This window comes from Balaenoptera acutorostrata, chromosome 11, assembly GCF_949987535.1.
Source record: "Balaenoptera acutorostrata chromosome 11, mBalAcu1.1, whole genome shotgun sequence".
Taxonomy (NCBI): domain Eukaryota; kingdom Metazoa; phylum Chordata; class Mammalia; order Artiodactyla; family Balaenopteridae; genus Balaenoptera; species Balaenoptera acutorostrata.
In genome coordinates, this window is record NC_080074.1 from 38,580,491 (window position 1) to 38,596,345 (window position 15,855).

General features: G+C 33.1%; 1 protein-coding gene across 12 annotated transcripts in view; it reads left to right on the top strand.

The window, feature by feature from the left end:
• The window catches only part of PPFIA2 (PTPRF interacting protein alpha 2), a 479,171-nt gene that overhangs the window by 389,159 nt on the left and 74,157 nt on the right, over positions 1-15,855 (top strand). For all 12 annotated transcript variants that reach the window (XM_057557043.1, XM_057557042.1, XM_057557045.1 and 9 more), the window contains 6 exons: positions 1,213-1,348; positions 3,060-3,280; positions 5,715-5,952; positions 9,925-9,954; positions 10,996-11,126; positions 12,854-13,008. In XM_057557043.1, the coding sequence (XP_057413026.1) occupies positions 1,213-1,348; positions 3,060-3,280; positions 5,715-5,952; positions 9,925-9,954; positions 10,996-11,126; positions 12,854-13,008 (911 nt within the window). The remainder of the gene's footprint in view (positions 1-1,212; positions 1,349-3,059; positions 3,281-5,714; positions 5,953-9,924; positions 9,955-10,995; positions 11,127-12,853; positions 13,009-15,855) is intronic.

Sequence of the window (15,855 nt, forward strand, 5' to 3'; positions counted from 1 at the left end):
GGTTAGTTTTTAATATATGACTAATTCATAATAAAGCCATTTTGCTTGATTAAGTCTCAAGTTCACTGCTCTAAAAACAATAGCTGTCATCTATTTGGGGGATGATTCTTTAGTTCATTTGCTTTAATGTCCAATTTGGCAAAACAAAGACATGCATCAGTTAGGTCAGTGTCTTCTACTTTTTCAAAAACCCAGACCTCACCTAACCTTTTATAATCTTGCTGAATATTTGGGGATGTTTGTCTTTGTTCACAAAGAGAGCTAAGGGTGAAAGCATAGTAGATCAGCAGGAGCCCCAAGTTCAAGAGAAAACACAGCTTTAAGCATATTTCCTAATGATGATGGATCATTTTATAGGACAGCGTGTTGCATTTGTAATTATCATCATTATCATAGCAGTAAACTGAATTTGCTGTAAATCTCTATATAGATAAATATACTTGGAGAAACCTTTAGTGCACTTTGATTACAGTGTACTTTATTATCATGTTTTTTGAAAACCAGTGTGACGATATTTTCCAATTAGAATTTTCCAACTGTTTCGTCTCTAAGCAGATTTCAGAATTAAATGTGCTTATTAAAAGATTTTTCTTAATCTTTTTGGAACAATGTCTTATCAAAAGCTGAAAAACTCTTCTGGTGGAATATCTGATTTTATTTTTAAAAAAAGATTATTAACCTTGGGCCAATCTGATTTTAAGTATTTTGTTGATTTCCTAAATTGAAAAATAAAACATTGGAAAATAGATAATTCTGTGACCCAAAAGTTTACACATTTTTCTCTTAGATTAATGAGGAATATTTAAAACAAATACAGTGATAAATAGCATGTACTGGGATATCCACTAAATAGCTCAAACTAAGAGTTGTCGGAATGTAAGCCAATGGATTTCGGTTGTCAATCTTAACGTGTTCCATTGGACTACTGCTTTTGAAAATAATGATTAATAAACAGAAAGGTTTTTTAATATTCTAAAAAGAGGAAATGAACTTGACCTTCAGAATGAAACTGAGACTGGGGTTTCTGACATAAGCCTCTGAAGAGACCTCTGAGAGTTACAACACTTCAACACTTGTTTTCTTCCTTGAAGTTTTTTTTTTTTTTTTTCCTTTGAGGATTTGTGCTTCACTGCCAATTAAGCAGTGGATAGTGATTTGCTGGTAAGTTTAATTTTTGAGATTGAGCATATTTTATGTTTTCCTTGTTTCCAGAACTCATCTAGACACCTCAGCTGAGCTGCGGTATTCTGTTGGATCCCTAGTGGACAGCCAGTCTGATTACAGAACAACTAAAGTAATAAGAAGACCAAGGAGAGGCCGCATGGGTGTGAGGAGAGATGAGCCAAAGGTTAAACTTTTTATTTCAAGTCTTTGATGGTTTAAGTAAATGCACTCTTCCACTTTGGATAGTATTTTAATACTGGGATAATTCATTTTTATTAGTTTCAGGTGTGATATATAACATATTTTTTTAAACTATAACTAACATATAACCCCTACTACGTACCAAAAGTTGAACCAAGTATGTCCCAAGTATTTATCCACATAACCTTGTAAATTGAGTACTATTTTATACTAATTTCAGATGTGAAAATATTGAAGCTGAGAAATTTTAAGTGTTGAAACTTACACAGCCATCAAAGTGATAGAGTCAAAACTTGAGCCTGTATTCGTGTGATTTCAAATTCCACACTTTTATCTATTATGCCATATTGCCAAACAAATGGGCTTTTGGTTTGCTTGGGCATTTAAGCAATGGCACTCATATCGTTAATTAAAATTACATATTTTAATAATAATTACTGTTTTAATAACACTTTGAGGAAAATGTACACAGACTATTGAAAGTGTTTATAGAAAACTGTTCATGGTAAGCTGCAGTGCCAGCCTTTCATTCAGTCAATAACTTAAAATCTGTAGGCTGTATATGTTGAGTAAGTATACAGTTGCATTTTATAGAGAAGTAATATATAGTTCATGTGTGCCCTAAGTATAGTTTGTTTTCCTCAACCTCTTTTATGTGTCCAAAATACTATATAACCTACTTGTCCTTATTTGTACAAGGCTCTTGACATCCTTTGATTTTTTAGCTGGCAACTACATGTCATGTATAAGTTAGTCCCTCATAGTAAGCATTCAATATCTAATGAATGGATAAATAAATAAATGAACAAATGAAGAATAAATAAATCCATCTCAGTTCTTTTCTCAGTTTTATGTGGTAAATAAATTAGTGCTACTTGGTACCAAAACAATTTGTAACACAAGTACTTACTCAGGTCCTCAAATCTGAAGTACTCAGGGCAGTATCTTGTGGTCCCCCCAAAAGTCATTTTATACCATCACAAAAATGAAAAACAATTTTTTAGAAAGCAGAAAATCTAGGACTGCTCTCTTACTTTCAACCATCTCCTACCTTCAGATCACAGCTTGAAAAGCACTGGTCTGTTGGTTACTCAAGACTTTTGTTCACATGGAGGATTTATTATATTCATTTTAAAAACTTAGTCATGTAAATTATTGTAGTATGCCTTGGGTTTAAAAAAATCAGTGAGGCATTTAAGTGACCAGAGCACTGGAGATGAAATTAAAACTCTGTGCAATACTTTTTTTAATACTTTCTTAGAATGTTGGGGAGAGAATTCTTGTGTAATTTATTGTGTGGTAATATTCGTACCCTCAGCCTAATTAGTATGAGATGCAAATGCTGAAGTACAAGTGAATAGAGATTGTTATATTTGAAAACAAGTTAAAATGTTGCAAACATAGATGCTTTAAAGTAATTGCTGCCTTGAATTGGGGTTGAACTAAAAGTCTTGCAGAAGTTTATCATTTTTATTCCTATTAAAATATTGATATTTATGCTGAAAACTAGTACCTACCATTATTTAAGTATCAAGGAACTATTTTATTGAAATGATAAATTAAAATATTAATAATCAGTTCTACTTTTGCCAAGTAAGCTATAAAAGCATGTATGTTTTTAGTTTTTATTTTCAGAATAGTGCTTTGAAAATGAGCAGCATGATAAATACTGTAATTGTTCCTTTACCGTCTAGGTGAAATCTCTTGGGGATCATGAATGGAACAGAACTCAACAAATTGGAGTGCTAAGCAGCCACCCTTTTGAAAGTGACACAGAAATGTCTGACATTGATGATGATGATAGAGAAACGATTTTTAGCTCAATGGATCTTCTCTCTCCAAGTGGTCATTCTGATGCCCAGACCCTAGCCATGATGCTTCAGGAACAATTGGATGCTATCAACAAAGAAATCAGGTGAGTTCAATGATTTTTGATGGTATCGAGTGATTAGAAGACCTTGATTCTAAAAATGTGACCATCAGATCACAAACATTGGCATCACCAATAAAGCTTATTAGAACTGCAGCATCTCAGACCTCACTTCACACCTACTGAATAAGAATGTGCCTTTTCACAAATTCCCGGAATAAAATTAGCACAGCTTTTGTAAGAAACATATATGAAAAATATACAGATTAATGATGATATTAGAGCCATATAAAAGAATGAGGTAAAGGTGAAATCTTTGATGAGTTTTCCAAATAAACTGAAAATCTGGGTAGCATTGGATTTTTTGTTTGATTAAACTTCAATCTATCTCTTACTCAACTAGTTCCTCTAAGTTTTACTCTCCTTTACAATTAATAGAATACCTAGAGTTTAAAACTACAATTTTTTGTATAGCAGAACCATATTGCCTCTCACCAGAAGGTTTTTCGGGAATCATTTACCACCAATCATTTTAAAGTACAAAATTTCTTTTTCTTTTTCTTTTTTGAAGAGGAGGCAGTTTTTCCATTGGAATGTGTTTGAACATTAATAATGTTGTACTGTGTTACTTGATTAAACCTTCCTTTGGGATTCTGATCTTTGGGTGAAGTTAAAATGCACCATGAATTCACTTTGTTATACAGCAGAAACTAACACAACATTGTAAAGCAATTATACTCCAATAAAGTTGTTAAAAAAAATGCACCATGAAAATAAACTTCAAAGTAACAGAATTCATATTCTTTGTGTAAGTGAAAAATTAAAATTAAGAGTAAATTTGCCTCAGTATTTGTATTGATTTATTTTTTAGAGAAGTTTAAGATTCACAGCAAAATCAAGGGAAAAGTACAATGATTTCCCATATACCCTCAGCCCCACACATGCATAGCCTCCCCCATTATCAACATCCTTAACCAGAGTGGTACATTTGTTACAACTGATGAACTTACATTGGCACATTATATCATTCAAATACATAGTTTACATTATGGTTCACTCTTAGTTGTTTGGAAAATGTATAATAATGTGTATCCATCATTATGATATCGTACAGACATAGTATTTTCACTGTCCCCAGAATTCGCTGTGCTCTGCCTATTCATCCCTCTCCCTGACCCAACTCCCGGAAAACACTGATCTTTTTACTGTCTCCATAGTTGCCTTTTCCAGAGTGTCATATATTTGGAATCATACAATACATAGCCTCTTCAGATTGGTTTATTTCATTTAGTCACATGCATTTATTGTTCCTCCATGTCTTTTCATGTCTTGATAGCTCATTACATTTTAGCACTGAATATTGTTCCACTGTATATATGTACCAGTTTATTTATCCATTCACCTACTGAAGGATATCTTCATTGTTCCCAAGTTTGGACAATTATGGTTAAAGTTGTTCTAAACATCTGTGTGCAGGGTTTTGTGTAGACTTAAGCTTTCAAATCCTTTGGGTAAATATGAAGGAACACAGTTACTGGCTTATACGTAAGAGTATGTTTAGTTTTGTAAGAAACTGCCAAACTTTTCCAAAGTAAATACGTAAAAAGAAAACTTTGCAGTGATCATAACCTTGAAGTTAAAGGTTATATCATAGGAAATCACAATAAGCCATTTGTAGTTAAGAGGAAAATATCTCAGGAGAAGTGGTTTCTAACTACATTTTTCAAACAAACTATACTGGTAAACAGTTTTATTATATCAATATGCAAAATGTGTATAGATTCAACTTAAATAGGATCTTGAAGCAACCCAGCTAAAGTTCTTTATTCTTTGTGTCTTTGTAATAAATAATGTATACATATTCTTGAAGCTTCTCCCTATTTAAAGAAAGAGTAATAGTGTTTTGTCTTCTCAAAAGCATTTATAGCAGCAGTATTTTTTTTTTAAATTTTAACTATCTATCTCTCATATCTACATTATTAAATTGCTTGGTGCTTATGTAAAGGCAACTTGGCTAAGTCAGGGTTTTATTTGGCCAAATTATAATTATGAATGACCATTTATTGAGGATTCTATCAGTTATACTTTTTCATTGGATAGGAGGTAAGACTCAATGACTTTGCTGAGATTTGGGTTTCTAAAAGTCTCATATATTCGTTCCTGAGTACAAATGTAAGATTAGGATTAGTGGCAGAAATTAACTAGGCACTCAAGGTTTTAAAAGAGTTTTAACAGGTGGTAGTATAGAAATGGGGTCAAAATGAAAGTTGGGAGGAATTACGTATCATTTGAAAAGAAAGATTTTCTAATTTTCAACCAGGAAGTCTCTGGAATTTATTGAAAGTTATATTGCCTAGAGAAAAAAGGAAATATTAGATTTGATATAAAATGTTCACAAAGTTATTTATTTATTATTTAGTGGATTCCGATTAACATTATAACAGCATAAAATGTATCAAAATTAAACTGTATCTTTCAGACTAATTCAGGAAGAAAAAGAATCTACAGAGTTACGTGCTGAAGAAATTGAGAATAGAGTGGCTAGTGTGAGTCTGGAAGGCCTGAATTTAGCAAGGGTCCACCCAGGTACCTCCATCACTGCCTCGGTTACAGCTTCTTCGCTGGCCAGTTCATCTCCCCCCAGTGGACACTCAACACCAAAGCTCACCCCTCGAAGTCCTGCCAGGGAAATGGATCGGATGGGAGTCATGACACTGGTATGATGTGTCCAGAGAACCTTTGCTTCCATTAGAATTACTGATGCATTAGCTGAAATCTATTCTAGTCTAAAGGCTTTCTGTGTGTTTTATTTTTTTCCTCAACAAACCTATGTGGTAGATACAAATATTAATCCCACTATGAAATGAGGAAACGAAGCCTACACAGGTGTAACTTTCCCAAGGTCACATAATAAGTAAGTGGAAGAGCAGAAATCTAAATATCACATCAGAAATCTGAATGACTTAAACCATTAAATTCGTTTTTACTGATGATACCTTGACGATTGAGACTGGGTGGGTTATTTTTAACACAATAAGTTTCAAAAATTATTTATTATAATCGCTTCAATACACCAACATAGAATGTTATAATTTTATAATGTACATAATTTTAAAAGAAGAGCCATCAACAATAGCAGCAATTTCCCAATTGAGTTTTATAATTCATGTCAACATTTTCACCCTTCTTTATTCTTTAATTCTTTATTTCATGTATCTTCTTTTGGGATTAAAAGTTGGAAACCTAAATTAGGAAGTACCCTTAACATAAGAGAGAAAAAAATCAAAGTACTCCTTGCTAAAAATAATGTTAGGTGGAATGACTACTGAATGTCATGATGTTTAGTCACTTGATTCTCGTGATAACATTTGAAAATGTTATTATCTCGAGTGAAAGTAACTGAAATGTTGAGAGTATGGGTAAATTGTCCTTGTTCAACACAGCTAGTAAAGAGGAGCTGGATTTTTTTTCAGATTTGCTAACTCAAAAGCATATACTGTGTTTTTTTTTTTTCTGTGATTACCTGGGAATATGTTGAAATAACAACAATAATGAAGATTTAAATATTCTGAACTCTTTATGGAGGTAAAATTCGGTTTTGTAATGAATACTAAAACTATGTCATTAAAACAATAAAATTCCAATTAAAAGTAAAAGTTTGGGGATAGAGATTAAGTAAAATGCAAATAGGTCAAATAATAGTTTATATAGTGCAAAAATCTAGCACAAATGTAACAAATGGAGGAGAAATTAATAATACAACAGAAGAATATTAAGTGTATATAGTGTTTCTGGTCAGAAGGCTGTGAAACTTCTATAAAAAGTGTCACAATGCCTGCATCTCTGTGTATATGGGTGTGTATAATATCTGAACAAAGAAGTTTAACTCAATTTCTAAATGGTATCTTTAAATAAATATGTTGCAATAATGTGTATTGTGGCAAAAAAAAACCTGTAAAAATTATTTTCGTTAGAATTAATTTATATAAATGCACACATATGTGCATATGTATGTGTGTATGTATATATATGATACTCTCACCCCAAGGGGAAAACTACCTTATAAGTAAATAAGTTTTAAAATTTTATCTTCATAAAATTTCTATTATGTCTATCAGTTTAGATATCTTTTTCTTTAACTTTGCAACTGAGAATTGAAACAGAAAACTGTTTATATGGTGAGGCAATATTTCCTATATCCAAACTCTTTACAATTACGGAACTTGCAAGTAAATCTGTATAAACGAGAAATGATGAAAAAAATTTTTTAAAGGAAATACTTACCTCCTTAAGCCATTGAGTTTCCTATTCTTTGCTTATTTCCAGACTTGATATTAAAGATATTTTAAAGTAGATGGCACAGACAATGGCAAGTCCAAACAAAGGCCAGCTAATCAGAGCTGATCCCAGCTAGATATAGCACAAACTTTTAGCCAATGTACTAAGATAAACTAACCCAATATACTGATCTACATTATGATCTGCTTATTTTAGAAATCTAGGAACCGTCCATCTGATTTTATTAACTAAAAATGATATTGCCTCTGGCTTAGTTTATTCATATGTAATTGATGACCTACTTATTATCAAAGCTACAGTAAGAATATTGGCCCACAGAGCATAATTTAGTCAGCATTCAAATCAAGAAAACTTTGGTTATTTCTGTATTGCTATTATTTCCTTACATTTTTGCAACCTAGTATTCTGCCCTTTTAAATATTTTCATTATATATTAGCATTATAACCCTTGACAGTGTTATTATTTTTATAATAATAAAATAATATATTCATAGCCATTTAGACATAATGTTTGTGTTTGTATGAATAGGATGCCACTGCTTTCATGCATTTTCTTGAGCAGTTATAAATAAATGAAGTAAATGTTCAATAAGTAAATGAACATTATTATACTATAATTAGAGTACTTATAAGATATTTAGAGGGACTTCCCTGGTGGTGCAGTGGTTAAGACTCCACGCTCCCAATGCAGGGGGCCCTGGGTTCGAACCCTGCTCAGGGAACTAGATCCCACATGCATGCCACAGCTAAGAGTTCACATGCCACAGCTAAGAGTTCACATGCCACAACTAAGGAGCCTGCCTCCCACAACTAAGGAGGCTGCCTGCCGCAACTAAGAGACCCAGTGCAACCAAATAAATAAATAAGAGACACCTAGTTCCAAAAAAAAACAACAGATATTTAGAGCATTTCCTGAGGGTAAAAAAAATATTTAAAATGTTTAATATCTGACTCAGAAAAACAAAAAATAAAACCCAGGAAGTCTTTTTTTTTTTTTTTTTTTAAGGAACTCCTTTATTTACTTATTTATTTATTTATTTATTTTTGGCTGTGTTGGGTCTTCGTTTCTGTGCGAGGGCTTTCTCCAGTTGCGGCAAGTGGGGGCCACTCTTCATCGCGGTGCGCGGGCCTCTCACTATCGCGGCCTTTCTTGTTGCGGAGCACAGGCTCCAGACGCGCAGGCTCAGTAGTTGTGGCTCACGGGCTTAGTTGCTCCGCGGCATGTGGGATCTTCCCAGACCAGGGCTCGAACCCGTGTCCCCTGCATTGGCAGGCAGATTCTCAACCACTGCGCCACCAGGGAAGCCCCCAGGAAGTCTTTATCACCTACCAAAACTTTGTCATCAAATTCGTTATTGTTATAGTGAAAGACGGGAAGGTTTTCTTTTACCTGTAGAAAATATTGGAGAAAAAATAATTTTGTTGCATATAATTCATGTTTGAGTATTCAGAGCAAAATTTGAAATTTTAGGGACAGAGGGACAGAGATTGAAAAGACATTGTATTAATTCATATTGTATATGTTTATATGTTTTGCAAACATTATTATTTGTCCTGATAATAAAGCCTATTTGTATTTACTTTTACTTCACCACAAATCCATAGGCATAAATAACATGTTAGTGATATCTAATTAGAATACTGAATGAGGTAAATCAACCCATTTTTCAATAGCAACAAAAATGTAAAGTATAATGGAATAGTTTAGTAAAATGTTTTACTTACATAAGAAAAATTAACAAATATTAAGTGAATAAATTTTATCTAGGATCATAAATAAATAACTATTTTTTTAAATTCTCTAAAAGAGCACTGACAAGAAAACAACAGCCCCAGAAATATGATATACTGAGGCCAGAGCTTTTGGTATTTGGGAATGGGGAGTTTGTTAGGATGCCAGGAAGTTTGAGATCACGTAGGAACAGCATATCCGCCCCGAGAAGGTCCAAAGCCCTGCGTAGATGAGACAAAAGGGAGTGTTTATAAACTACATATATGTGCATTGGATCTTCATTTACACATAATCTTCTTCACTCCCATCCATATTTTCTCGGGAGGATATAGTCTCATATTTACTTCTGGCTAGCTCACTCCATATGTGCTTCATATTCCCTAAGGTCCATGTCTCATGTCTCATGTTTTATGTATATACATATGATCCCATCATGAAGACCTGTCCCCTGCAACATGCCATCTAGGAAGTTTCCTCTCTAAAATAGCTCCCTGGAGGAATGCTTTTATAATGGTTAAAAGACATTTATTTTGAAAAGAATGGTATGAAAACAAAAAAAAGATAGTTAAATTATAGATACTATTTAACTTGTGACATGGTCAAATGATAATCATTAATTGGTTCTGTTTTATGTCGCTTTTATTACTGCCAATCACAGCCAAGTGATCTAAGGAAACATCGGAGAAAGGTACTGTACATTTCTTTGATCTGATTACTAACTGAACATTGTTTTTTCTAAGATTTAAAATTATATTTCTTCTAAATGAAGCATTTTATAAAATTTTCTTCATCAGAACTTCTAACCATATATCTTTTAGCTATGCTTTCTACAATCTGTCTTTCTCTCTCTCTCTCTCTCTATATATATATATGTTTTAATGCACAATGGTGCTATGAAAAAATGCAGCATTGTTTTTAAAAATATCTTTATTGTACAATTAAGTTGATTGTTGAAAACTCTTGCAGTTCTATATATCTATCTCTGACAAAATTTATGGTATCCTGAATTGTTCTGGACTCTGAACTAAATTCTTTAAAGAAATCCCTTCCATCCCATCTGCTTATGGTACTCTGTATGCCTTTGTCAATTTTCCCATGAGAGGTAATGAAATGAAAAAATTTGCAGAAATTCTGTTCTTACCTTTTATTATTCTCACTTTAAAAAGAAAGCTTTTTTCTTATAAACTGCAAGTCTTTTTTTAAACATCTGGGAACACATTTAAATAGCCTAATTTAAAACACTTTATCTGATAAAGTTATATTTTGCCAACTTCTCACTTCAAAAATCTCCCACTTAAAAATGTCCATGTTATGATAACCTGACTATGCATATTTTTAGTGAATTAGCTCAGATATGTGTTCAATAACTTTTTGTAAAGCTTTTTCATTCTGATATATTCAAATGGATTCCAAGATAGCTGTTTCATAGTCCCTGGATATTGATCTATGGTGTTTACTTACTCTTAAATAATATTTTTGTGTAGTGAGTCCATTTCTGTGTGTGTGTGTGTGTGCGTGTTAACTGGAGTGTCTGAATTTTTAAATAGTTATGAAATTCATACTCTTTAATAATGTGAATTTATATATGTAATACCTATATGCCCCAAGTTTCTTGTTTTGCTTTTATACTAGAATTACTCAAATAGCCTTGCTTTATTGATTCTCCATTTTCATCAGTTTCAGTTGAAATTTAGAAAGAGTTCATCTGATGTATCGTTTTTGCTTCTAGATTGCAGTGGTAGAAGAAGATGGTCGGGAGGATAAAGCAACAATTAAATGTGAAACTTCTCCTCCCCCTACCCCTAGAGCCATCAGGATGACTCACACCCTCCCTTCTTCCTACCACAATGATGCCCGAAGGTATGACTCTCCCAGCACACTGCACATTGTATGTTCTCGTTCCAAAAATATTCCTCCTTCTTTCAGTGTTATCAAACAGACTACTTAAAAATTTATATAAAATTTTTGATTTAAGCTATAATTCTGCTCCCTCTCCACAATGTCACTTGTGAAAAAACCAAATTTTCATTCTGAGATCAAATTTTCAGTTTTAAAATTAACTGTATATTTATGGTCTTGTTACTAGCCAATATTCATGAGAAGAGCTTTTCTACTTTTAGTGGATATTTCCTATTAAAATGGAGTCAGACTACAGGAAGGACTTATTAGAATAGTTACAAAAAACTAAAGGATTCTAATACAAGCCTATAAATTTGGCTTCTAGTGTAAGGATAATTAAGGTCTGAAAAGTCCATGCTTGTACCCCAGTTACTTTTAACAGACAGGTGTGTAAATCACCCTATTGGTGCTGCAAGTGCCAGCTATAACAGCTCCTCCTTAGAGAAGAAAAAAAAAACACATTTGCTGAAATATTAAAAGAAAAGTTTACATGGGGAAATACCCCATTTTTCCCAGCAACTCTTCATACTGTCCTTTCCATCTGCCTAAAAAATTGAAGCAGATCTCTATAATAATGCCATAAATAAGTCTAAGCGTGCAATTTGCATCTTAAATGTATGTTCTTTCACTGTCATCAATTACAGCATCTCTGAACACTTAATTGATATAACCGAATATAATGACTTAATGATTAATACTTTAAGAATCTGTCTTCTAAATAGTATGTGTTTTACAATAAACGTTTTTGAAAACAGAGCTTTCTGTGCCAGCAGACTTTCTTTTTCCTGTTTTGTTTATTTTTAATTTTTAATGTGAAAAAAGTTACTCCAGATTCAAAATTTATACTTACTTTACTCTCAAAAAAAAAGAGTGAAATATATTGTAACATATGAAAAGCAGTAGCTTTTGGAGTTTAGAGAATATGAACTCAGATTAATTTGGATGAATAAAGTTAAATAACTCATCATGATATTGTCAAATTAACAGCTGTAAAGAAGGATAACAGTATCATTGAACCTATCCTATTAATACAGTGTCAAATACATTGACCAGGAATGGAACCTAGATCAACTTGCTTGGAAGTCATTTCAGCTTATCATGTACCTAAAAGGATACCTGAGAACTGTAAGAAAAAATATACAGTGATCACTAGGGTATATGATTTGTTACTTCAAAATCTCACAGGTGATTTAAAATTCAATGAATTAGTCTCCAAAACTGAGAGAGAGAAAGATAGCTAGAGGAAAATCCAGTAAAACCATGGGCTAGAATAGAGCATAAACTTTATTAGCTATATTTAAATTTCTTGTCATAGGTCATTATGTTTAAGATCTAAAAAACAAACTCTGCAAGAAAGAAATAGGTAAAGAGTCAAGGGCTAATTTATAGAATTTATAAATTAATAAACCAACCTATGTTCATTGATTAGTTTGATATTGTATGAAAAATAAGGAAAATATATTTGGGAAAAAAAGAAATTTTTCTAGAGAAAACTTGGAGGCTCAGGGCCCTAAGCCTGAGGAAATCACACTTTAATATGCTTAAGAAAAAACATGGGAAAAAAAGGAGAAAATAACATTCAAAGTGTACTTGTTCCTCCTTTTGTACTTTTATCAAGGAATTTAGTCTTGTGTACCTTGTGGATGCTACGCCAGAGCAAACAGTTTTCCCTCTTTCGTGTTTTACAGTAGTCTAACTGCCTCCCTTGAGCCTGAAAGCCTTGGGCTTGGCAGTGCCAACAGCAGCCAAGACTCTCTTCACAAAGCCCCCAAGAAGAAAGGAATCAAGTCTTCAATAGGTCGTTTGTTTGGTAAAAAAGAAAAAGCTCGACTTGGGCAGCTCCGTAAGTATGCATGTTTGACTTTCCACTGCCACTCATTTTCCTCACTTCTTAGCATCCATCTGTCTTTCGTTTCATTTCTCATATTTTTATCTTTTTCCTACCTGACAAACTTTCTATTTTAATCAGCTGTATTTAATCCAATACAGCTGAATAAAGCTTGACAAAAGTTTCAAAGGAAGAATATTGTAAAACTTTCAGTCCTTTTGATTTCTCTGTTAATAACAATACCTAGAATTTATGTAATGTTAACACTGTGATAGACACAAGGACCCTCTGAGGCAAGTGCTATTACTGTCATCCTTTATATTGATGAGTAAACAATGTATTAGTAATTTGCAGAACTGAGATAGTTGTCCTAGGGCCATGTTTCAAAACCAGCTTAAAACCATTGAATATACTGCATAGATGTGTATAAGAGCTTAGCTGTGTGAATTTAAAAGCTTTTCTGTTGAAAAAATGAAGAACCCTACAAAAAATCCAAAAGTATTCCATTTAGGTCAAAATAAAGCATTATAAAGGGCATAAAATGTAAAAAAAGACAAGGTTTCTTTGTTTTAAACTGTCACAACTTTCCACTAACAAACTCAACAGCATGTAGGTGGAGAGACAGAGGGAAGAATCGGGCAATAGGGATTGTGTTAGAATTAATTATTGTTGGTGACTAATTGAATAAAATAGATCAGTACATTTGAAATGACCCTAGGTAAATATATAAATACATAGATACCTTGTTAATAGATGGATGGATAGATAGATAGATAGATGGATAGACGGAGAGTCTGAAACAAAAAGAATATGTGAGATATATTTTCTAAAATGATGATATATACACTTGGTCTTTTTTTTCTTTGGTGTCTTCCTACATATTTACTTTTTTTCGGAAATCTCTTTTCATCATCTTGGTTATTTATGATTGCCTCTTCTTTTTCCCTGCTCTTCTCTTTCTATTTAATTTAGAACTAGAGTTAAGTTACAGGGAAAAGGATTTAGCTCCTACCTCTAATGGTAAGTGATGAACAGAATGATACAAAGTTCTTAGCACCCCCTTTGGATTCTGAAATAAAGGAATTATTATTCACAAGTAATGTCCCAACCCCTAGACTTAGTTTCCTGCCCTGGCACCGCAACAATTTCTGAGAATAATATTCATTTTTGCAGATTTACAACCGTGATATTATTCAAAAATATCTTTCCCCACTTCCACAGCATGAAACCCACACAAAACATCAGAAGCCATAGGAAACCGATGTTTATAACACATGAGCAGCCAGTTGTGTGATTGAGTGTTACCATCAGGAGAATTAAATCCTCTTTGGTTTTCTCTTTCTCAGGATAGGAACCCCTTAGGATATAAAAAAAGAAAAGTATTATTGCATAAGGAAAGAAAAGAAAAGGTGATTACTTGGGGGATATAAAATGTACATGCCAAGACGTTGTTTTAAAATTTGTTTTATTTTATTTGACAACTATTCATAGTCAAAATCAAGGTATCCAGGATATAATTTAAAGTCTAGAAAAGTATAGAAACTTAGCCTTTTTACCCATTTTCAGTGACTGTGTGTCTCTATGTCAGAACAGATGAGAAGGGAATCAATTACAATTAGGTTCTTATCAACTCCATCCAAGTCAGAAAATAGCAATAGCTATTCAAGATCACATTATAGTCCTGAGAAGATTTCTGAGCTCTGAGCAATTTTGTTTTACTCCATAGAACAACCGAGAACAAACAAAGCCAATGTCAGCAGCATAGTAAGGACTACAATGCTGATGAGGAAGACAAAGACAAAAATCTATACCTCTGGAGCTATACAGAAGCTACACTGAGGGTGAATCAAAGCTCCTGGAGAAACCAAGAATAAAGGTCTTTATTGAAAATAATGCTTGAGAAAATAAGAAGGAAACACAGGCACAAGTAGGTTTCAGGAAGTCATATTTTTTTCCAGAAGAAATGGTACATTGTACCACTAGTGCTTTGGTTGAGGGATATGGACTTATGTTTACTTGTGTCCTGAAAGATGTACATCCAGGTTGTGAGGGGAGGACCATGAAAACTTACCAAACCCAGGGGCTACCACTTAGTGCTGCTGATTCACACATCAGAAGAAAGTAGGGAAACATCTCTAGTGATCATGATTTTAATATCTTGATCTAGAAAATTCAGACATGGGAGCACTGTCAATGTTCTTTCTTCTACCAATGAAAATAGAAATAGAAGATAGGAAATGATGGCATGGAAAGTAATATGGTAGAGTGATGATGGTGTCAAAGAACCAAATTTGAAATTTTGGACCGTGTCCCAAGATTTAGAACTCTTAAAGAGTTTAGCTCATAAATGCAAAGAAACGTAAGTTAACCTGAGAGTAGCTGTGCTAGATGCCTTTAAATGAAATGAGGTGTGGAAGAAGAAAACTTTCTAAATAGAACTCTGAAAATGTTCACTCAATTCCATCAGGAATGACAAACAGAAATTCTTAGTAATTCACAGAGAAGAATAATTGTAAGGGGGACATTATTTTCCTTATATAACAATCTGAAAAGCTAGGGTAATAAAGTGAACTTCGATTATGATGAGTCAGTCAATGTGACTGCATTGATAACCGCTAACCATGTAGAATCAAATTCAATATACATATAATCTATTTTTACAAATGTGTTATAGCAGAGGCAATATAAATGTGGAAACTCCAAAAGTCAAAGGAAGCAACACATTGAAAAGCATTTGAATAAAGCTAAAAATACTTTAAAGATAAAGTATTTAAAAAGATAAAACATATATATGAACCATGCCTCCTTGAAAGTCACAATTGAATATGGGGAGAGTGTCCTGGCAGAGGAAATATTCCTTCT